The sequence below is a fragment of the Amphiprion ocellaris genome, chromosome 10, assembly GCF_022539595.1.
Source record: "Amphiprion ocellaris isolate individual 3 ecotype Okinawa chromosome 10, ASM2253959v1, whole genome shotgun sequence".
In the NCBI taxonomy this organism is placed as follows: Eukaryota; Metazoa; Chordata; class Actinopteri; family Pomacentridae; genus Amphiprion; species Amphiprion ocellaris.
This window is the reverse complement of record NC_072775.1, coordinates 18519394-18543508: the sequence shown is the minus strand read 5'-3', so window position 1 is coordinate 18543508 and position 24115 is coordinate 18519394. Positions and strand designations below refer to the sequence as shown.

Below are 24115 nucleotides of genomic sequence, written 5' to 3'. Positions count from 1 at the left end.
ATCCTATGCAGGTCAGGAGAGATTCATTTTTTACATACCGCACATCAATGCAACCACCAAATCCATAGGCCCATCTGTTGACTAGAACTGATATATGAGACAGGCAAACATACACAAAGTCAGTGAAGTGTGGTGAGAGATGAAGAGTAAGCTTTTACGCTGCCACGTCTCATTTTAAACCGCTGCATTGCAAATGATGCAAACCTGATTTTCTACTTTCTCCCTCTTGTTTTTGTGAGGCAAGACCGAACCTTTTCTCAGTCCACAACAAAGAAACCAGTTGTGTCCATTCTACACAGGCACTACACTGTGTACTTAGAAGAGCTGGAAGCTAAACCTGACACTTTGACCTTACTGAATGAGGTTTATCTCACAAAGGGACATGCTGTCAGTTTGCAGCAAAGGACTGGATTTTGTGCTTTCAAACTGGAAAAGTAAGTGCATATATGTAGTGAAACAGGTATGTGCATTATACAGGCACCACCAAAGCACATTTTAAGATCCAGTATATGGAAGCACTGTGCAAATTCATGCAATCAATTAGAAATTTGTGCGTCATCCTTATACCTGTAGTAGTTTTAAATGACTGGGTGAGGCCATAAAGAATGTTCGATTTCTAATGTATAACGTATAATTCTAGTTAAAGGGAAGTAGTTAGGAGTTAATGCTCAACGCAGGAAAAGTTAAAACTTTTGTAGGAAAGTGTGTACCTATTGCCAGACGCTCCAGAAGTCTTCAGATTTATGAGTCAGCTCATAAGTCAGTTTTTTTCAGAGGGAGAAAAGCTGAAATCTATTAACCACATATCAACTGCAGGGACTTGAGGAGCAGACCACCACAATAATATACATTTTTTTTTAGCAAGAAATTAAAGAACTGTTAACAAGGACTTCATGTCTATATCAAAAAGATTGCCCAATGTCTGATTTAGGAAATAAAATGAAGGAGACAATATAAAATGTATGACTTCCTGGATAACAGAGTGTACATCTTTCCAAAATGACTGGATATGGTCACGACCAAAAGAAATGAATACATGTCCCCTTACAAGGTTGACATTTGTAACAAAGGTTAGAGCCAATGGGGAACATCCTCTGGAGGCAAACAGGGGTAAAGTAAATCCTTCAAATGTATAATTCTTAACAATACAAATGTTTTAGTAGTAGCAGTAAATAAGTGATATTGATATAGAGTTCATGTATCTGCAATTTTGCATCTTAAAATTGTGTGAAATCAGAAAAAAACCCCACATCAGACACTTTGCTTGATTTTATTTTCAGAGCAGGTGCAAAACTTTGAAAACAATTCATTTTCATGCTTCTTTAGTACTGCGCTGCTAAAATCTTACAGCATATTAGAAACTACATATGAAAAACATTATTTTTAATCAACAGCAAAAACAGCAGTATCTAACAGTGTCACTCCACCAAATGTTTCAGTGCTTGGAAAACTCATAGTTGGTTATTCTGCTCATCCACACTCCCAAATTACACTACCTTCACACAAACACACGCATACACACACACACGCACATATGTACATACAAACAAACACCAATAAAAATGAACTATCTGGTAATTATGGAATAAAATACACTTGTAAAAAAACAGAACCATCATGTTATTGTACACAATTTATACAGCTTTGGCACTTCAATCTTTTTGGAATTAATACTTTGTTTATAGTATCATTTAGAAATACACAAATATTCTGTAGAAGTAAAAAATAAATGAGTGCAACCATGGATAATTGGTGTTTTGCTTATTTTTAAACAATTTTTCTACTGATAAAAAGAAATATGTAATCGCTTCTGGGTGCATTGGAACACTTTGACTTTGGTTCTTCTAAAGTAAACAGCATTTATTTACATTCTGCATCGCTCACAAGCACTTCCTGATTAGTTATAGTAAAAAATAATGTCGATTGCCTTAAAAACTTTGCGCATGGCTAAAGCTTAAATTTTTACAAAATGCAAACCAAGCAAAATACTACAGTACTAAATCTAGTGTTGGAAGCCTATATGGAACATTGCAATATAATAGCGTCAGGTAGCTTCTACCTTTGCCTTCATCACTGTCAAAATAATTGTGTGCTTCTCATTACTGATAATTATAGTTATTGATATACAGAAAGCATTCCTACATAGTCACATGGTAATTTCTGGCATTGACTGAGATCATTAACGTAGATATTTAACTGCCACATAGTGATCTTTGAGAACCCGGCAGCTCATACAAAGCCATCTAAGCCATGTATACGGCTCCATGTTTCACTTTCCCTGTCTACATTCGCTATATTTATCTTGAGAAAGTACATAAGCTCCGTCGCTGGTTTAAAGACATGCTCCCACTAGTTGTTTCATGTTACAAAACAATACGTACTCCAACTCATTTTCTTTTTTGGCGTGGGGATACTTCTAGTGAATTTCTTTTATGGGACTTTAATTAGATGGTATGTTTGATTGTACAGCTTATCTGTACCCAGTGATTGGCTCCCAGATACATCCTTGAGGGCTAAACGGCTAGTTGCAACCAGAGCAGCGTCTCCTGTCTTTTGGCAGGCTGTGAACTGGGACAGGCAGGGAATGCATGCATCTGATATTTATTGCTGCTCTAGGAGAAGGTGCAGCCTTTTTGTTTGTTCTGTGCGTCTTCCAGCTTCTCTGTAGTCAGGAGGTGAAGTCAGACATTAGTATTTTGTATGTGACAGATAAGCACACACATCAGGTTTGACTGTTTTAGCTCTGCTTTGTTTATCTTATCTGGTTACTCTCCCTGAAGCCATACTACTTTAGCACCTGAAAGAGACACAACACTTTTATAACTCTGAATGGAACCATACTGTCTATTCCTGGGAAAAGAACTGCAACGAATTTTAGTTTTTCTTGTTTTGACTTTCCCTCAGCTGGGGTGCAATGACAGAAATCACATAATGTCTTTTAAAAATGTCTATCCCATTGATATTCTTAATGCTAACCCTTAGTTGTATAATCTTTTGACTAATGCTGACAGAGCCTCCTTTTAACATGAAGCATACAGGAAATGAATGTACTTTTTGGTATTAATGTCAATCATTTTCTACACTGAATTTGAATTGAAATCCATATAATGGCTATGCTACTCTTGTAGTCAAAACCACGTATTAACTACTAAGAGCAGCAGATAAGGGCATGGAGTATTGCACTTTAGGTCAAACAGACTAAACTCTATTAGTGTTACCACAATTTAAAAATCTATCTGTCTGTATGAATAGATTTATATTTATATACTGCAGTACATTTCAGTCTACAGAAATATATGTCAGTATATGGAAAAACAAGTGTTGCATCTGTGGATAGCCAAAACAAAAGGGCTGTTTTATGCTCTTGTACTAGACAACATTTCTCTCTGTCACTGAGACCTTTTTATGTTGCACAACCACCCTCTGGCTTCCTTGCAACTTGGGTGTGGCTGTCAAAAGAAGATCCTCATGTGACCCTGCAGAGCTGTGTGAACTCTGTGAAAAACTCTGCGTTTTCACCTGCAAGCCGTGACTTCTGACCTCAAAGCCCTGCTCTGCAGAGCTCTGTCCAGTCTGAATAAAGCCCTGTGCTAAGTCTGCATCATGCTCTCCTCCTGTGGAGGATTTATTCTCCACCACCAACACTTGTCTGGACCTGGAGAGGGTTCCCTTTGGGGTCCCTTGTGCAGCCTGACTTGTTGCTCCACCTACCCCTACCTGCCTATCAACAAGTACGACTCCCTGAGAACCTTGGAGACCCCCAACTTGCATCAGCCCATGACTCATCCCAACTTGGCCTACTGAAGCCACTGCCTGCTGGGTGCCCCCTGCCACAAGCATCACTTGGGGCTTGGACTCAACCACATACATGGGCGTAGCAGCATAGTACATAGCAGGCTGCTGTACGAGCAGCGTCTGACTGGGAATCACTACGTTGTCCTGGACGTGTACCGTGGGAACACTTGCTGCGCCCTGGGCTCTCTCAGTGATTCTCTCCTCATGGATGAAGGTGGAGGATCCAGATGCTAAATTGGAGGTATTGACGGTGTTGACGTGGTCCCTGTCCCTGATGGTTTCACTGTGAGTGTGGACATGTGTGTGGGTCGAGGTGGAGGGCCTGACAGGAGACACTGGTCTGACTGGGGGGAAAGAAACTCTTGTATCCACTGACTCGGTCACCACGGTTGATCCCTGACAAATCTCAGCCAGGGTTTTAAACTTAGGCCCCAGGTCGTTAAGGAAAGACAGATCATTATCATTTTCAAGAAGGCTGCAGCAGCCTACAGAACCTGCCGGGGACCCTTGACCCTCATAGTCATAGACCAGGAGACCATCCATCTGATGCGAATGCTGAGCAGCATGGTTTGATTTCTGAAAACAAGTAAAAACAGAATATATAGCGTGTCAGTAACAGTGACATTTCAGTTGAGGCAGTATAATGCAGCTTCTACTTGTCCTTACATACTGTATGATGAAAACTGACTTATAAAAACTTACAAAAAACTCTATAATAATCCAAATCTCAGCTTCTCCCTTACTGTGATGAATAATTTAACTAGATTGGATCAGAATGGAGATTTCAATTAACTGAAGATACTTACACTTGAATAGTACTCCTCTAGGAATTGATCAGACAGAGCCATCCCATTGAAGACTGCACCGCTGTAATGGGAGAGACTGAAGTCCTGTCCTGTCATCATCCCTGCACCCATGTGGTCCATCTCCTCATGCCCACTGTAGTGCCTATATCGGCTGTACATGTGCATATTCTCTGCATTCAGAGTGGACCTGTTTACAACGTGGCCTATGGTTGCTCCTCCACCTGCTGCACCTCCTAATTCAGTCCCTCCTCCTAGCTGCCCCTTCCCCCCATAGCTGTTGATGTCTCTGGCATTCACTTTGCCACCATCAACCTCTACTGGCACATGTATAAGAGGGATATCCTGTAAAAAAGAAAATCCAGAAATCTAGTCAGAGAGACAGATTTTTTTGTAAATCTTTGATTATCACATTGCAAAAGATCCATTAATATGAGGAGTACACTGCTCAAAGTACCTTGTCTTCCCCCTGTCCTTCAGTGTGATACGAGATCAGGTGTTGCTTCGTTTCAAAAGGAATAGCCTTGAAATCCCCGAGAGCTGCTGGACCTCCACAGAGACAGAACAGCAGCAGAAGAGGCAGCACTGAAAACACACACATTAAACACTACATCAAAAGAAGCACCTCTAAAAGTCTACCGCTCAAGTCAAATGAAGTCCAATCATCAATTAGTGCACTACTTTCACTGAGTGGATTTAACTCAAACCTAATAATTTTGTAATGCTGGCTGGATCCAACTCTTTCAAAAACTGCCTGTGACCTAACCAATCTGTCTCTTAGACACGCTACAGTATGTTGGGTTAGGCAACCTTGTGAGAGTAATGAGTCTGATCTCAACAACCAAGCAGAGAGAGTAAAAAGTGACTAATGGTTGTACTCACACAGCAGCAACAGCAGTCCCAGCAGCAGCAGCAGGATACCTGCAGCTCCAAAACGAGCAGTTGTTTTCCTTCGCGACACACAAGCTCTAGTGTTTTCTTGGCAAGTACACACCGTTACATCAATCATCTGAACAGTATCACAGGACACTCCTTGCTGGTCCTTGATCTCCACTGCCACTTTGTAGATGCCTGGCCACAAGTTGGCATGGTCCCTCAGAATGGCTGTAGTTTCTGAAAAAGGATGAGGCCTATATTTTAAATTTTGCCGCACAAGTTAGGAAGAAAAGGTGCAACGTGTGACTTCCTTTCTTTGTATATACACAATACAGCTGAGATAGTCCCATCCCACAACAGACGTTTACTTGGCATGGCAGAAGAAGAAATAAGTTTCATTAAGTGCAATTATTCTGTCAGCAAAACACCCCTGGCTAAGTGTTTTGGAGCTTAAAATCGTGAATGCTTTCCTGCAGGCTTAATGAGGTAACTTGTTCATGGTATTTTTTACAAATGTGCACCAATTAAAAAAAACAACACATAAAAGCTCAGACACGCTGATGTCAGCGCAGTCTGGTGTGAGTCTTAAGAAATCCAAAGTGCGGAGTTAAAACTAGAGTTGAATAGTGAATTTGTACGAAACTGTCTTAAAAGTTTATCCTACCATTAAGATGCTCCACTGTCCACTTCCCTTCGCTCTTGTCTTGAATCACAGTGAAGTCAAACGGTACTGAATTGGGGAACTCATCTTCATCGACAGCAGTGGCATAGATGACTTTGTCCTCGAGGCACATAGTCGGAGTTGTAGAGATCAGTTTTGGACAGTCGTCATTAAAGTCCTCCACCTGAATGGCTATGGTCCCTGTAGCTGTTTTTGAGGGAGACTCTGAAAGCCAATCACAAGAGAGATATAATATCAATCAGTTGTGCATAATATTAGTTCAAAATAGAATAGCAATCACCTCCATGTGCGCAGGACTTACCATTGGTGATGCATACAATTTTGGAATAATATGTTCCATTTATCAAGAACTTGGACTCTCGGTCAGGGAATTTATTCAGCTTGATATCTCCTGTCTTTTCATCAATAATCAACCAGTTGTCGTCGTCACGGATTTTTGCATACCTAAAATCATAAAAATCAATGTATGTCAAGGGAAAAAAAAAGCTATTTGTGTAGAACTGAAAAATTCATCTATACATCTACTGTTTAGTGACACCATTAACCCTATCGTAAGTGACCTTACCTCACGTTGGTGGCAATCTTTAGTGTGTCGCTGTCAATAGCAGCGTAATTAGCGATGACTTTGTAGAGGGAGATGGCTGTGCGGTCCTCAGAAATAGTCACTACTTTGGTGGTTGGTTGGAAACGGGGGCCTTCCTTCTGATTGACTACATTGATTTTGATGGGGTAGGATTTATCCGGTATGGGCCGTGCAATACCCCCAGTGCCAAAGTTGTATTCTGCTTTGTTGGCAACTGCTATTTGCAAGTTGAGCACTTTCAGTTCCTCATAGTCCAGGGCCTGCACATTCACGGACAATGCATAGAACAGTTTACGTTAGCTTTCGGTCTAATGTTCACCCTGCTGGACGAATCGTATTTTTCATTTTGCTGTTTACAATTTCAGTTCGCTCAAAATAATGCAACTCTCTTTTACCTTGTTAATCATGATAATTCCCTCATTGGTCTTAGCATCAGTTGTGATACTGAAATAGCCTCCCTCATTCCCGGAAATGATTTTATATGCAGCCAGCCAGTTGTCAGTGTGAATCAGATCCAAGTCGATGGCTTTTATCCTCATTACTTCCACATTGATAGTGTTCTCCTCTATGCTCCCCTCATACTGCAAACGAAATGAACATTAACAGTGGCTTTGGAACAACAGTTACTGTCAGACATTATTAAATATATATTAAACAAATATCTATTACAGAATAAAGGAAAGGGTTGGTTACGGAGCAGTAAATGTGTCACACTTACCGATTCTTTTTCCAGGGTCGGAATATTGTCATTTATGTCTTTAATTTGAATCTCAATTTCTCCACTTCCTGAGTTTCCTCCAGGTAGCCCATTGAAGTCAGATGCTTCAATAACCAACTTATATGAGTCTTGCATCTAAAAAAAAAAAGCAATGTGCTTAGTTATTGATTCTATCTTTTAATTCCATTCAAATCGTCTACTAAGATGAATTTTATTTTGTCAAAATTGGAATAATCTAGTAGCAGGGGATGATGATTAGGGTGGAAAACAGAACATGCTTGTGTGGTGTGGTGATGCAAATTTGACTAATCCATATAAAAAAAGAAGGGTTATGACCTTTCCTACTGACCAAAATAATACAAAATGTACGTGGGGTAATAGTAACATTTACTGTGTAACACTGATCTGGCTACTGAGTTCTGGGTTGCAAGCTTTAACAGATAAAATAAACAGAATTAGCTGCATCAGAAAATAAGAAATGAAATGCAAGATACTAATAAAGCGACTCACCTCCCTATCAAGAGCACTCTTCTGAACAATGATCTCTCCAGTGTGGCAGTTTATGAAGAATATGCCGGCTCTGTTACTCTCCTCCTTAATGCGGTAAAAGATCTTTGAGTTGATTGTGTTCTCTTGATCAGCATCAGTAGCTATCACTTTCATGACAACAGTACCTAGAAATCCGCAAAGTAAATGTTAAAAAAGGCAGCTTTTATTTTGTTTTTCTTTTCTTAAACAATTCCACAAATATACTAAAGAGCTTTAAATACCTGTTGCACTGCTTTCTTCCACATATCCGACTTGCTGCGCTACAATGACCGGTGGGTTGTCATTCTCATCCAGGACAGTGATTTTAAGGTCAATATCCTTTTCAGCCCTGGTTCCGTCATGGTATTTTGCTATTCCTGTCAACTACAAAAACAAAATACATATTATCATTACTTCACTTCACAACTAATGACATCATATTAATAGAATCTTAAAGTGTTCTTACAGTGTAGAAGGGGATCTTCTCTCGGTCCAGCGTAGTAAAGATTTTCACATAGCCGGTGTGAGGGTCGACACCAAATTGACCAACAGGTGGTTGGTCAACACCAGGCCCCGACAGAGAGTATGTTATCCTTGTATGGTTCTCCTTATCAGAGCGAATCTGAAATACAGACGTATAATCCCAGAATGAATTTACACATTACAAGGAGTGTGTGAAGATAGCTTATTTAAAATAATACACACTACCATTCAAAAGTTTGAGGTCACTTAGAAATGTCCTTATTTTTGAAAGAAAAGTGTTTTTTTTAATCAATAAAGATAATATTAAATTAATCAGAAATACAGTATAGACATTGTTAATGTGGTAAATGACTATTCTAGCTGGAAACGGCTGATTTTTAATGGAATATCTACATAGGAGTACAGAGGAACATTTCCAGCAACCATCACTCCTGTGTTCTAATGCTGCATTGTGTTAGCTAATGGTGTTGAAAGGCTAATTGATGATTAGAAAACCCTTGTGCAGTTATATTAGTAGAGTTTTCATGGAAAACATGAAATTGCCTGGGTGACCCCAAACTTTTGAAAGGTCATGTACATAAGAACACAGTTTGTCATCCAGACTCCTAAAAGTATGGATGAGAATCACTGCACCCTAACTTTTGATGGCTCGAATAAAAGTTAAAGCATCATTTAGCTGAAACACAAAATCAGACATGTTTTACAGCATCACATGCAGGTGTTAGTGACTAGACATTTCAATAAAGACAGTTTTGTCATCATGTAATGTGTCATGAACTGACTCATTATGAATATGGAAGCCTGCCAAAATGGAAAAAGCAAGAGGATGAACCCAGTGAGGTATACAATTGTGAAACCATGTGGTATTTTTAAAGAAAAAGTTGAACTGAAGCGTTATGATGTCAGTTTTAGTAGAGCTATCAGTAAAGAAAAAGAACAGAGAAGTACACACTCTAGCAATGAATGCCAGGCCGGTGTAATCATGGTTCTCCTTCAGCTGTCTGGGAGCTATGATCCATTCTGCCCCGACAGGAACAAGCTGCAGGTAGACAAACAGGAAAGGGGAAAAATATCATTATTATACATGTGCAATGGTTAGAAAATCATATGGCATATTTTGGCTCAGTAGATAAAACATTTACACCAGGAGATGTGTGTTCTTTTTGGAGTACGATAAGTTAACAAACACATCAACAAAATGAGTACTCAGCAAATAGCTCATTTCATTGTTAACAATTTGGGTTATCAAACATATAAGTAAGAGAGTCTGTCTACTTGTGTTTTGGGTTGCGTTTCAAGGGCAATACTGACATACATTTGACGGTCAAATACACTCATACATTCTACAACCCACCTGAAACCCCCACTAATATGAGATAAACTATTTGTCAACCTCAAAAATGGATCTGATCACAGCTTAGAGAGCCTTAGATTTCACTCTGACCCTCTGCTCATAGACAAAGTAAAACAGGAATTAAAGAAATGAGCCGTGACCGTCCGGCACAGTAAGTGAAAGTCTGCGCAAACATGGAGACTGCGTATTTTCTTTTTTGTTTCGCGGCTGGATACCAGCTGGTTTAACAACGCCAGACATCCTTTCCGCTAAAACACATACCATCTCCATCTACACTGGAGCCACACCTGTTACACACCCGCTTCACTACAATACACAGATCAGAAAATGGCAGCAAACAAAAAAACCGAGTACTCACATTTGGGAGAGACGTCAGCAGAATGAAAAGGCTGCATTTCAGCAGAGGAGCCATCGGCTTGGAAAAGTTGGAAAAAAGAAATTTTCTAATCCTCCGGCTGATGTGGAATCGACTCCGTTTGACTTTATCTGAAGTCTATTGTTGGTTCCGTACAGACTTTGACCCCTTGGAAGGGTAGGGAGAAGTTTTTACAGCGATGGGCGGTCCCTCCCTAAGCTTGATAAGCTGTTTCTGATAACAGGCGGAGAGAAAAGCGGTTGCCATGTCCACTCCGTGTTTAATCATATTTGGCCGAGGCTATTGTCTCTGAGAAAATCCAGGTAAACTCAACTGAGAGGAATTCCAGATTGATTTGCAAGACTAGTCCAAACCAGAAAGACAGCTATTTTATTCAGACAAAATCTTGAGTTTCTTTGTGTAAAATGATGCTTTATAAGGATGGAACAATAATTATAAATCATTTACATCTCCACTTTGTAGGATTAAATCTAGATTTTATTTATGATTCTGATAGTCATTTTAAAATATCTATTGGACTGACCATTTTTTTCGTCACTCATGTGTAAAACTTCACCACTCCCTGTGAAATTCCCCAAGAAGTAGACCTCAGTTTCTGGGTTCACTACAGTAAACACTTTGCTGCACACTGGGTGTGTGTGTGTCTGCAGGTGTGATTGCTTTACAAGGAAATTCAGATTAAAAAGACATGCACGTTGGCACAATGAGTTGCCAAGTTTCATGAAACTTTTACTCTCAGTGGTCAAAGGTGTGTGTGTGTGTGTGTGTGTGTGTGTGTGTAAGAGAGAATAAACATTATGTCAGCGTTATCTTGTCTGACTGGGCGTTTCAGGTTTCAAAGGAATTGCAATGTATTTGTCTGAGAGTAATAACACCTTTGGCTGGCAATCTTTGTGTTTTTTTTTCTTTACTCATTCAGGGTGGTTGCATTTGGGCAGTAGTCCGTTGGCTTAGTCAGCATCTGACAGCACAGGTAGCATTAAGCCCTATGAGTGGTTTCGGCGTTGCCATGTGATGCATGGCAAAGACATAATAAAAAGGAGGGAGCGGGATTAGACTAAAGCTGTCAACTTTTTCTTTCTGTAATCTCTCTACCTGAATTGAAAGAGAATTCTGTTAAAATGGTTCCAGCAGCAACAACATAAAAGGTAAATTATAGGGTTTGTTTGTGCAAATTTCCTTTAAAATGCAGCAGGGTGGGTTTTTTTAGAAAAAATGCTGCAGGAGCTGGGTGTGTCGCATGTTTGTCCAGTTTGAGTGACCAAACCGCCTCTGGAGGATAATGGAGGAGTCAGAAATCCATCTACTATTAGTGTTTTTTTACTCATGTGCATGCTTGGGCACATGAGCTGTCTTAATCAGTATGTTATCTCTGGCATTAGTTGCAATCAATTAATGTATTAGTGCCCATATGAACAGTGTGGTGAGACACCTTTGCGTGGAAACAAGCGACTGTTTTGGGGAATTGAGTGATTTGTCATTGTCACACATCAATTACTGTATGACAAAACAGATGCTAATCAACCAGTTGTTTAAAAAACACCTCCAATGAGTCACATTAATACTTACGCTCACATGACGTTCATACTTCTCTCTGCTGCTCATGTGGCTCTCATCCAAAGGGTGTGGCGAGCTGGGTTGGGTAGCAGCATTGAGGTGCACCCTGAAACTTTCTTACCTTAGGACATGTATGTCAGCGCCACAAACATTCACGTCTGGTTAGCAGTTTGGCATCTCAAAACATTTGCGCATCAGCCCTCTGGCATGACGGTACAGTCTGTTGCCATGTCTGTACACCCAGTACAGTATGAAAAGAAACAAAATCCTAACAATTACCAAACAGGTTTGTTCAAACTACCTAGAAGAACACAGTACAATGCAGTACTTGATGTGCTGTGTGAAGTCATATTTGACTGATGTAGAGGATCCTTTGTTAGCCAATAAGGCTCAAGTGTCTTCCAAAGAAATGTATCACTAATCGGCAGAAATTTGGGGATTTACATTCACTAAAAGATGTCTGTTCTGACTAATTTTACCACAGCATGTCACAGCTACTGAGAAGCATGGGAGGGAGAGGTCAGACATAGTGTCACCAACGGATAACCAGAAGCATAATGGCTTTCTTATACACAAACATCCCTGTACTGTTTACTCTGTACACACACTTAAGCCTGAGCATGATAATTAACTTTCATTTTAGTTTGGGGACTCACATGAGATTTTTTTTTGCTGCGTCTGTTTTGCATTTGTTGCTAAAGACTCCCAGATCCTAAACCTTTCATTATGTCCACGCCCATGACTCACAGCCGCACAGTCTTCCTGACATTTTTCTCACCTTTCCTGTTGCAACCCCTACACAGCCTGACTTCCTATGGCACTTTGAAACAATGTCTGTCCATTACAATGGATCCAAAATGTTGACATGCTTTCAGTGACACAAGGCCTCTGTGTTTCTGGCTCTGGACGCTCTCGCTTTTTTTTATCAGCAGTTTATAGAGATAGTGAGTGCTTTGCTATGTGAGATCTCTGCCTCCCCCAACAACCAGGCTTCACACAGCTCACATTCCTGTGGCGCTGAGTGAAGAGAATCCAGAAATGCTTCAGTAGAGCTGAAGATGGGAGAGGAGGAGCGAGCAGGGGGTCAACGTCTGTGTTAACCTGGGAGAGGTTTTGAAAAATAAGCAAACAAGTGATGGAGCCAAGGGTAGATGCAAAGAAAAATGCACATCTGCTTCTATAGAAATCAATCATTTCAACGGAATGGAAAAGTGTGATTGCTCCTATAAGCATTTACAGCTCCTGTAACTTTTTAGGGGGGCTTTCTTGTGTTGTCTTGCAGCTTTCTGGCAGAGTAAAGCAATGTTTCCCCCTGCTGGCAGGATTATTTAATAGCTGTGTGCCCACTTTCAGGAGCGGACGTGTTTAGAGGAATACCGACTATACGCCGGTTACAGCCCAAAGGTAATCTACTGATCCTGGGAGGTTCTCTGGGTGTGTCGGCCCGAGGTGTGTCTCTGACTCACAGCCAGCAGCCGACTGATCCAGCAGCTCCCAAAAACGTCCGCATTGAGAGCACAAGTGGAGGCACAGACACACATCCATCAGCTCGATCACCTTTCACTCCCAGAAACCACAAACTTCATTCTTTTCGTCCGGCGGGACCGAGACGAAGTGCGTCCAAAACTTTAAGAAAAAAAAATGGCGAATGTTTTCATTTTCAACATTTGCCTGTTGTGGGTAAGTGCTTCCAGTTTTTTGTTTGTTCTACAGTAGAACGTTTTAAAAAATGTTTCTTTACATTTTTTGGCAGGCTTATTGTTGTTTTTTTATGTAAACTAGATTGTTCCGCTAGTTTTGATAAGTGCTAGACAAGTAAACGCCTCATTTACAGACTTTATTGAATCTTCAAGCGTACTTAAGACTATTAGGGTTCTAGCTTTTATCAGTATTACTGTTAAAGAGAATAAACAGCTCACTTAAAGTACTACAAGTCCGTTTGAAACTCACTATAAGGTCGACTTTCTCCGGTAGATCATGTCCGGTGTGGAGTCCTGTTCCGTACCGAGCTCCCTTCACGTACTGGTGCCAAAAACTATTGAGCCCGAACACGAAATCTCAAGAGGTACTTCATTATTATCGGTGTGATTAACTCCACATGGAGACGTTTTATACTTTGAATTATCTCCCTCTAGTCGCTTTTGCTTTCTGACTTCTCTTTCTGTTTTCACTTTTCAGTTGACGTCTCCGACTGTACCGGATTTTCCACGAGTGATCCCAGTTTTTCAGTAACGGCTAACGGACTGATAGTAGCTTCAGCTCCTGCAGCGGTGACAGCAGAAGGGCGGACATTTTCTGTGTGGGCTCAGCACAACAATGGGCTGAGAAGTGAGATGAAAGTCCACCTGGTCTACAACACACTGAAGGAGAGCCACGTAAGACGTCTAAAATGTCATGTTTGCATCTGCTTTTGGAGTTGTGGCAACTTTTATGTTCAACCAGTAAACGACATTAAGTCAGAGGACTTAGCTTGTCTTCTAACAAGGTGTTGCTATTTAGCATGTGCTTAATGACTGCTGGCATGAACACAAGTTTCAAAGTTAGTTACTCATAAAAATTAAGTTGTTCCATCTAATATTTCCCACATTACTTTACAATGCATGTTTCAATGTAATGTCCTGAAGTGCCATTTCAATAGAGGTCAGCTGAAACTTGAAAAAAATAGTCACTAAGATGGGCAAATTAGCAAACTGTAAACGTTGTTACTAGCATATATCAAGCTAATGTTACTTGTAGGCTGAATAGATTTGTAAAATGAAACATTATCAGTCTTTTCCACTAGTATGTCAAACTGAAGGGCAGGAATGTCAAATTTCCCTGCTAAATATGGCTAGCATTAGCCACATGCACTACTACAATACATTCCATCGACTGTGTTAGCAGGTGTAGCCTAACCTCCATACATGAGTTCATCATTGGTCATATTGCAAGTGAAAATATTCAAAATTCATTGCTTTACTAGAATTTATTTGTAAAAGAACTTCTACTTCCCTTAATGGCTTTTGCTTCATATTTGTTAAGCCTACAGGCCCTCTAACACACAGTCGTAAATTATTTAGGTATGCTAAGTGGGTTCAGCGGGGGACTTGAAACCCTGAACTCAAGGTGAAGAAAAATTAGGTTATTAGGCTAATTTCATTAGGTTACCTCAACTTAAATTTAGTTTTAAATAAACCAACACAGAGTTTTGACTTTAAACTGCACACAATATTTAGTTGATACAATTACTAACATTATTATGACAGTTCAACCCATTAAATAGTTTTTAAAAGGTTTATCTGTATCATTAAATTAGAATGGTATTATAATGCAATCATGCATTAAATTAAGTGGTAGAAATAGGTCCTTTGAATTATGTTTTAGAGTTTCCGATAACTTGTTTACAGGTCAGAATGGTAGTGTATGGACCTTTATAAAATTTCCTGATTTGTTTGCATGTCACCAAAGACTGGCCAAGGCTTCCTGAAGCGCTTCAAAAGACGCTGGAGTCCTCCACCCTTCAACATACTGGAAAATGACAAGGGGCCTTATCCGAAAGACATTGAAACGGTAATTTGAAATTTTTTCAACTTTACACCCCACAAATTTAAATTGGAATCCAAATCCTCATTTTCGCCTTCTTTTCATGTTTTTTCTTGTGCTCTTTCTTTTCTCGCTGCGCACACTCTAACACACCTGTTTATTGCATAAGCTTCATTTGATCATTACTTTACTTGAATGAACAGATTGTCAACTGGGTTGATGCAGTCACGTTTCCCCCCCTTCATCCATTACATAACACTGCAAGCTGTAATAAGCTGTTGTTTGAACTCTGGTTTGTTTTCTTGTTTACTTGAATAAGTGTGACTTTATTTGGTTTCTGTTATAGATCGTATCAGATTCGGAAGCCACGCACAACGTTTACTACACCTGCAGTGGACCTGGAGTCAATGAGTATCCAGCTAATGTGTTCAGTCTCAACCGTCGCAGTGGAATGTTGACTGTGCACCAACCAGTGGATCGTGAGCAGTTTCCAGTATTTAAAGTGAGTGTGAAAAAGACCTGCAAACTAACAGTTTTTTCCTTATACATTAGTCCTTTGGTCTATAAAATGTCATAAAACTGTGAAAAATGCAGGTTTTAGTTTTTCTAAGACCATATTCTAGAAGAAGTTTAGCTTACTGCCACATAAAGCAAACAAACAAACAAAAAGCTAATAATTGCCTAGTTACAACTAGGTACAGTAGTGTTTGACAAATTTTCTTAAAGATTGACTAAAGTGATTCCTAATTATTAAATTAGTTGCTGATTTATGTTTTATCACCTGGTTATTTAGAGTTTTGTTTCTTTGGAAGGTCTGTTTAGTGGTTGATTTCACTCTGGAATTGACATAGTTCGTAGTTTATTTGCAAGAAGACAGGTGTTGAAAAGCATTTAAAACGACTAATCTGACACCGATAACACATGAAATGGTAAGATATACATTGCTCTTGTTGGATATTTATGTGTGTTAATCTTGTACAATGGATGTTTTTTTTTTTTAACAGATATTGGTCAGTGTTTTTGACTCAAATACACATCAGCCAACAGACTTACCGTTGCCCATCGAAATAAAGGTAGATGATGTGAATGACAATGCTCCAGAATTTGCAGGCCCATTACAGTTTACAGTGCAAGAGCGATGCAGTGCAGGTGAGGAACATGAAATACATTCCAATAATCCTGCGGTATTTGACCTTCAGTGTAAAGTGCTCTAAATGATCATGATTTACACCTCAGGGACCGTGATTGGAAAGGTGATTGCTACAGACAGAGACGAACCAGGGTCCCGCCACGTTTTGATCAAGTATATCCTCTTGACTGGATCAGACCTGTTTAATATCGATGGAGCTACAGGTGTCATCACCGCGGCAACCAACACCCTTGACAGAGAGGTGAGCCCTGCCATCATTGTGTTAAGGATTTACAATATTTACTTAGAAATGAGATGATGTAAGTGATTGGTCTTGTTCCTAATTTCTGCCTTTTTCTCATACTAATCTGTCAAATGTACTTTTAAGGTAAAAGACAAGCATTTGGTGACTGTACAAATCAAAGACATGGGTGGTGACGCAAATTGTCTGTCCAGTACTGCAACAGCAACAATTCAACTGACTGATATCAATGACAACCCGCCGACTTTCACAAAAGCATCTGTAAGTGGTTAGAATATTAAAGGAAATGACGTAATGTCTAATAAATTGTAACAGGGTTTCATAAATATTTTTTTCCTTAAAGAATTGTTGTCTAATTTTAAAAAAACAATCGCCTTTCGTTTTCTTTAGTATGATGTCAGTGTGCCAGAAAATGAAGGTGAAAAACTTATCCTTCGAATTCCCGTCGAAGATAAAGATTTAATAAACACGCCCAACTGGATTTCAAAGTTTGTCATCACTAAAGGAAATGAAAATGGAAACTTCAGGATTGATACTGACCCCAAAACAAATGAAGGGCTTCTGTACGTCACAAAGGTGAGTGTGCTTTCATATTAAAGATATTATTATTGTTAATTAGTCATATTGATAATGATATTTAATATGTATCAGATGTTATTGAAAGTCTTGACTCATATAGCAACATATTTGTGCTCACATTGCACTTCTTCTGTGCCTGTGTTTTACAGCCCTTAGATTATGAACTCAACAAAAACATAAAGCTTGAGATTTCAGCACAAAATGAAGCTGAGCTGAATGGCACCACTGCCAAGTGGATGTCCATCCCTGTGGAAGTTGCAGTCACCAATGTCGATGAAGGCCCACAATTCAGTGCTCCTACTGTCCGCTTCATTGTCAAAGAGAACACACCAAATGGCACACTGATAGGAACATACACAGCTGTAGATCCTGAGACCAAGAGCAGCAATGGCATCAAGTAATCAGTCTTCTTTAAATTTGCTTTTTTTAACAAAAGCTTTATTTGTCTCCTGTGACAAAATAACAGACAAAATTGCAGCTAATTTTCAAGACTCTAACTCATGTTTATGTTACTTCTCTTAAACACTGGAGGGCAGACTTTGACTGCTAAACTGATGAGGCTAGTAATACACAAGTACTTTTTTCACTGTGCCACAGGTATTACAAGACCTCAGACCCAGCCTCATGGATCACTGTCGACAAAAATACCGGAGAGCTGAGGGTTGCAAACACAATTGACAGAGAGTCACAGTTCGTCAAGGATGGAATTTACAACATCACCGTCAAGGCAGTTGATGCTAGTAAGTTACTTGTGAATGGTGTACACTTAAGTGTCAACGACTTTTATAAACCATACTGAAAATAACATCAAAGATATCTCCTGTTCTTCAATAACTGCTCACCCTTATCACCATACGATAACGAAAGCCTAACCTTCAACACTGCGCAGTTTGTTTGTTCTTAACTCACACCTATTACCTGATGGATATTTGCCAGACACCACAGAAACAGTGCCTTGATAAGCTTGTGGTATCACCAGGAAAATAGCTGTTTGGGAAACTGTTTAGTCTGTGTGTTTTGAGATGTTTTGTCCCCCACATGCCTTTTGATTGTGGTGTTAGGCCAGTCGAAGGTTATTAGCAGTACAAGCCCCACCTTCAACAGTATCAGCCAGAACATACAGCCCTGCATTGTTTTACCTGAGAACACCTGTTGACAAGATATGATGTGACTAGTCATTTAAAGTGAATCATGCTCTCCTGTCTGATGCTGAAATTTGGGCTCACATCCCAGTGGTTGTCAAGATTTGAGACTTCCAACTAGCATCAAAGTGACTGCAATTAAAATGGTCTTTCTTGTTGTTCCCGTGTGCCAACATGCCCACATCTGTCCTACGTGTGAACTAACGTAATTCTCGTGTATTTTAGGCTCCAAGACAGGTACAGGAACCGTCATTATTCAGGTGGATGATGTCAACGACAACGTGCCACAACTCCCCACCGAAGACTTGGTGTTGTGTGAGAAGGAAGGAGCTCTTGGCTCTGTCGTAGTTGTCGCTGAAGACAAAGACCAGCCTCCCTTATCTTCCCCTTTCACCTTTGCCTTGCCTTCTGACAACGATGGCAAATGGTCTGTGTCGAGACTAAATGGTAGGTGGTTGTATTTGCACACATTTGAACTAAGTCAAGGAGATTCTTTTCAGTGAAGTACGAAAATTACAGCGAGTGTTTCAGCTAACAATCCAGTTAACAAATAGCACAATCCAAATCTTGTGTGTTCCAGCATGTATTTTAGTGTAAATATAACTTCAACACAAAATGTCAGAGTAACTCTTCTAGCGTATTAGAACACGCAAGACACAGGCATGACAGGATGTTGTGGAAATTGTTTGTTTTATAATTCTTCTAATACTCAGTTTTTGAGACTGATGTGTATATAATATGTTTGAAAAGATGTAAAAAGTTCATGAATTGTTAGCATCCAGTTTGGAACATAAATGAAAAATGTGATTTGTTAAAAAAAATAAATCAAAAATCTGTTTTTGCTTATATGTTGTCTATAATGAAAAGGTCAGTCAAAAACAGACTTATGCTCCCTGGTGGACGAACTATGTAATGCTGATACTGTTTGACAAGTGCGGCAAACCTATCCTTGTATTGATAAAGACCTGTTAGATCACGTTAAACCAGCTGTATTATTTAGATATCAGCTGGGCTTCAGTATATGTTTGAGATTTATGAGTATGGATTTTTGATGCAAGGCCAGTGCATAGATCCTATAAACATTGGGTCTAAAAGCAAATTATTCTGCTCTTTTATATTTATTATGCATTTATGTAGTTGTAGGGTATCTTTTAAAACCCCTGTAGGGTGTTGCTATTTAGCTTTCACGAGAAGCACTGTACTACTTGTAGTGGATAGCTGTTGTCAGTTTATCTGTGTGTACTGTATACGTCCTTATCAGATACACCATAAGTAAATTCTAAAATCGGCCACTTTCAAACAGACACTAAATGCAAATTTACATTTTTTCTATGTTAAAGTCATCTGATCTGTGGTGCAACATTAAATTCAAATGGAAGCTATTCAGCTATTGTTTTTTAACATCTCTTCACTATTTGTTTTCTCCTTAGACACAGCAGGTACGTTGCAGCAGATGAAAGAGCTTCCTACAGGGATATACCAAGTTACCATGATGGTTACAGATCTGCAGGGCTACGGTAGAGAACAGACGGTGAACGTAAGGATCTGCCAGTGCAGGAATGGAGTCTGCTTGGCCAAGGATCGCTCTATGTCATTAGGGGGACTGGGTGTACTGGCTTTGCTGTTGCCTCTGGCCCTCCTCCTACTGCTCAGTGAGTCCCCCACTACTATAATCTTGCCAACAGAATAGTACAGACTAGACTTTGTAGCTAATGAAACAAGGTGAAAAATAAGAAATTTTGTGTGCTCAGGCTCGTGTAAAACTGCTGGAAGAGTGATAGAAAGTTCAAGGTTTTCTTGTAGCTTATTCATTGCATACTGGGAACGGAGCAGTGACGTATATGATAGCGTTCTACAGAGTATAATGCCATGATGCTCAATCTTTTGATACCGACCACACAATGAGAGCTACATATTACAAAAATGCAATCATTCTGAACTCATTTCTAACATACTTTGTTATTGCAGTTCTACTTCTTGCATTTTTCTGCTTGACAAGGGCAGAGAAAGTGCAACTTGATGATGCAGGAGACAGTGGTGGAATTCTGCTCAAATCAAACACAGAGGCCCCAGGAGACGCAGTGGTAAGGACATAATAATAAAAGTACTCTTGGGTTTATAGTTCCTGTAAACAAACCTTTTTGTCATTGTAATCCCCCCTCTTCTATTTTTGTAATTTTTACCTGATTGCTTGTTTTTGTTTTGCTGTCCAGGATTCCAGTCTCATTGTTCCCCCTTATGAAACGGCAGCAAAGGGCGATGTTAAGAATACTATGCTGAATGCAGCATGGCCAGGGAACAAGAGCTCGAGCACAATCGGAGCCAATAGCATTCACGAGAATGGGCTTTACAAGGGTGGCATTTCCACGACTAATATGCAAGAGTTCTATTCTGGCCAGTATGATAGCCAGTATGATGCTCAGTATGGAGGTCAGTATGGAGGTCAGCTTCTTGGAAGCGGCGTGAACTTTGACAACAGACAATTTGCCCAGGACGCAGCTTTTCTTCAGACCTGGCAAACAAATGGCCGCTACCTAAACCAGGTAATGTTGCTTTATAATTACTGACATATTTCTAGTTTTAATCCAAGAAAAACATGTCTGAGTGGAAGTTATCACACAGTGTAGGAAAAAGAAGCAGAATGTGTCCAGACGTGAACATCCTTTTTTTCTCTGAGGTTTAATAAACTTCTTTGTTATCTGTTAGGGCTTAGGTAACTCTCATGTGTAATATAATCTTGTTCTCTTGCCTGTGATAGTATCCTCTGTAAACTTTAATATTTCTTAGTGAGAAATATTATTTCTCCAAGTTGTTGGCGAGTTGTTTGTTCACCGTGTAATATCAGACTGCCAGTCATATCCTGAGCAGCCTTGTATTATCACATGGTGCAGTATCTTCCCTCCCATCAACCAGGCTCAGTCAAAGTAATAACACACTTCCTCTTCCGTTCACTTTGTCTTGCAGAAGCTGGGATATCTGGGAACAGAGGAGGACAGGCGATATGCGGACGACATCATCCACTCATACGGCTACGAGGGGGCGGGTTCTGCTGCCGGCTCCGTGGGATGCTGCAGTGACAATGGCGAAACCGATAACCTCGACTTTCTAAACACACTGGGGCCAAAGTTCAAAACTCTCGCAGACGTCTGCAGAAAGTCGTGAACAATGACACTTCAGAATAATAGTGTTTACTTTTGGCTGTACAGGATGTAGAGGCCTCTGATCTGAGTGCTTGGTATGCCCCTGAACATGAATGAGAGAAAGAACCAGAAGGTGGTGTGAGTGTGTGCACGCAAGGCTGATATTGCTTTTTGTCGTTTTGTTCCTTTGCTGCTTTTTGGTAAAAGTCTTTTGCACTGAAAACTATGCTGATGCAGTTAATTGTACATACTGTGTGTTGTGTATTACTGTGTATTAATACGTTGTTTGCTATTAGAGTCTTTGTTTTGCAGGTTCAGACTGGTTTTTGTGACGGGCTGAGGGTTTGTATCGGTTGGTAACAATTTGGTTTATGTTTTTTTAATCATTTGTATTCAGAGTAAATAGCACAGTTTTGCAATCATGTGGTTGATTTAGTTTTTTAAAAAAATGTTTACAGTTTTTTAAAATATATTTGTAAAAATTGTCAAAAAAATTACACTAGTACAACTGCATCGAACATATTTCACACTACAATGTTTCCTTTAAAATGACGTGCTTATAAATATCAGTCTTAAACAATAATTTTCACTGACTTGTAGCAGTTTTTCAAACCATACAGTAATTGTGCAAACACATTCCAATGCAGCTTCTGACCGTCAACTGGGCGTAGTTGCAGCCCTGTGTCAGTGAGGTTATTGCGACATTCTGACAGTAATCCTGTGAAAGTCAGCACAAGGGCGTGAATGGGAGGAGTGAGGTGTTACTGACATAGCCTGCAATTGTCTGAATACAATTCTGACTAGATATGAGCAAAGAGAAATGATTCAGAAAGATGCCAATGAACTTGCTAACGAAAGGGGATCTGGTTCCCATGTCTGTATAATAGGCTGTTGAAGTTGTAATTAAGATGTTTCTCATGTTGACTTTTTCTACTGTAGCAGTTGTAATTTTGTCTAATTTAAATGAACTATAATTTCAAATAAGATTTCAATAATACATTTAACATTGAACATGCTAGAAAACAAAGTGAACTGTAACACCAAGAAGCACTCAAGACGTTGCTCACAGATCCCATGTTACAGCATGCTTTTTGTAAATGAACATTAAGCTGTAAAATAAACAAACGAAAACATTTCCTTGTGCTGTTTCGGCTCTGTTCTTTGCAGGAAGATAGAAGAAGTGATTTGTGGGGCAGAGACAGCTGCTCATTGTGTTCTCTGTTTGTGTACTGTGGTGAATGATTTACTAGGTGTGGCACTCTGAGCTTGCACAACGTGAATGGCACAGTGTAACCACACAGCCAAACTCTTCTACCCTGAGCTAATGTTTACCTCCAGTTTTCTGCCGATCATGCTGGGGCACTTTTGCTGTTCTGCCTTTTCTGTAATTATTAATACTTCTCCATGCCAACAGTGGTTTTACTTGTTGGCAAAAGTTGTACTGTATCATAATTCTGACTGTTTTGTCAATAGTAAAATACAACAAATCTGCGGAAAGGTCCAATCAAATTAACTTTGAATGAATTAATAACAGGCTTAACATTGTAATATTATTGAGATAATAATCTTAGCTATATACCCACACACCTCCATAAATAAATGATGCAGTATAACAATTGTATTGAAATCCCCCTGAGTTCTCGATCTTATTACACTTAGGATGACTATTATTAATAATTTACAAATAATACAAAAAACCTGTAATGCGCCCAAACAATATCGCCACCTTTTGTTGATGCCATGCAAATCATGCATCTTTGTGATGAATTACAGATGAAGCTGAAGGCTGGAAATGTAATCAGAAGGTCTAGAGAAGACCATCTGTCATGTGACTGCGGTGATGAGTATCAAATATGACAGCAGAGAACGAAAAAAGAGGGGGAAATTAATTCTTGGACTGAAACCGGTCTCTCGCTATGATCAAACACTGGAATCTTGTTAAAAATACAACAATATTATCTGCACAGATTAAAATAAGACTGTCACAATTATGGGAGGATGTGAACGAGATGTGAACATCAAGGGTTTTGCTCAAAATCCCACCGGGGCCAATTAGGAGAATCTTGAAAAGTCACTTAACTCAAAATAATGAAAATGAGCAGTTAACCCAAATATCTAAAGAAGGCACTCCAAGCAAAGGCAGCAGCTTTATTACCCATATTTTACCAATAAAGTGTGTGTTTTTTTCTTTTTAATTACTATTCCCTGCAGAAACAAAAGCATCTATTAATTACTGGTCATGTAGAAATCTGCATACATGCATTTCTGAGGATTTAAATATCTTTCTCTAAGAAATTTAACATGCTGTTGGTTATAGGAAGTCATGCTCTCTGTTTAGCTCTTAGGAACTTCTGACTAAAGAGCTGCTCACAGAGATGATTTAGCATTGAGACATGGGAGTGAACGTTGCTTGAACAGCAAAATCAATTGGCACAGTTTATTTAAAGGCGCTTACAACTCAGCGAGTGTGAAATCTATCAACCAAGTTCAAACCGAGAAGCAGGGAGGAAAGAGTTTGATATGACAGTCGCTGATCTTATATCACAAAATGCCATTCTGCCTCACTGGTTTACCACAGCGGATTAC

General features: G+C 39.6%; 2 protein-coding genes across 2 annotated transcripts; one reads left to right on the top strand and one right to left on the bottom strand.

The window, feature by feature from the left end:
- Nucleotides 1–1254: 1254 nt before the first annotated feature.
- On the bottom strand, nucleotides 1255–13104 carry LOC111579003 (desmoglein-2-like protein). Its single transcript, XM_035955371.2, has 14 exons — nucleotides 10181–13104; nucleotides 9421–9507; nucleotides 8452–8607; nucleotides 8228–8369; nucleotides 7968–8131; nucleotides 7458–7592; nucleotides 7135–7320; nucleotides 6722–6999; nucleotides 6458–6600; nucleotides 6139–6360; nucleotides 5481–5711; nucleotides 5056–5183; nucleotides 4602–4943; nucleotides 1255–4371 (listed from the first exon to the last, which is right to left on the bottom strand). The coding sequence occupies exons 1-14, from the start codon at nucleotides 10232–10234 to the stop codon at nucleotides 3370–3372; spliced, it is 3270 nt and encodes a 1089-aa protein (XP_035811264.2). The 5' UTR covers nucleotides 10235–13104; the 3' UTR covers nucleotides 1255–3369.
- Nucleotides 13105–13248: 144 nt separating this feature from the next.
- On the top strand, nucleotides 13249–22662 carry dsc2l (desmocollin 2 like). The gene is made up of 16 exons (XM_023286058.3): nucleotides 13249–13435; nucleotides 13730–13820; nucleotides 13934–14130; nucleotides 15203–15304; nucleotides 15624–15779; nucleotides 16282–16426; nucleotides 16514–16668; nucleotides 16795–16929; nucleotides 17059–17244; nucleotides 17397–17644; nucleotides 17845–17987; nucleotides 18615–18836; nucleotides 19820–20041; nucleotides 20358–20473; nucleotides 20603–20932; nucleotides 21354–22662. Exons 1-16 carry the CDS (start codon nucleotides 13397–13399, stop codon nucleotides 21549–21551), a joined length of 2685 nt encoding a protein of 894 aa, XP_023141826.2. The 5' UTR covers nucleotides 13249–13396; the 3' UTR covers nucleotides 21552–22662.
- The last annotated feature ends 1453 nt before the right edge of the window (nucleotides 22663–24115 follow it).

What these genes read in the sequence shown, in the direction of transcription:
- LOC111579003 (XM_035955371.2), bottom strand. Translation starts at nt 10,234, where the DNA reads ATGGCTCCTCTGCTGAAATGCAGCCTTTTCATTCTGCTGACGTCTCTC. An exon ending in GAATTATCATGATTAACAAG is followed by an intron (nt 7,000 to 7,134) that starts GTAAAAGAGAGT and finishes GTGAATGTGCAG; the next exon opens with GCCCTGGACTATGAGGAACT. An exon ending in GGGACTGCTGTTGCTGCTGT is followed by an intron (nt 5,184 to 5,480) that starts GTGAGTACAACC and finishes GTGTGTTTTCAG; the next exon opens with TGCTGCCTCTTCTGCTGCTG.
- dsc2l (XM_023286058.3), top strand. Translation starts at nt 13,397, where the DNA reads ATGGCGAATGTTTTCATTTTCAACATTTGCCTGTTGTGG. An exon ending in AAGAGCAGCAATGGCATCAA is followed by an intron (nt 17,645 to 17,844) that starts GTAATCAGTCTT and finishes ACTGTGCCACAG; the next exon opens with GTATTACAAGACCTCAGACC. An exon ending in AGGCCCCAGGAGACGCAGTG is followed by an intron (nt 20,474 to 20,602) that starts GTAAGGACATAA and finishes TTTGCTGTCCAG; the next exon opens with GATTCCAGTCTCATTGTTCC.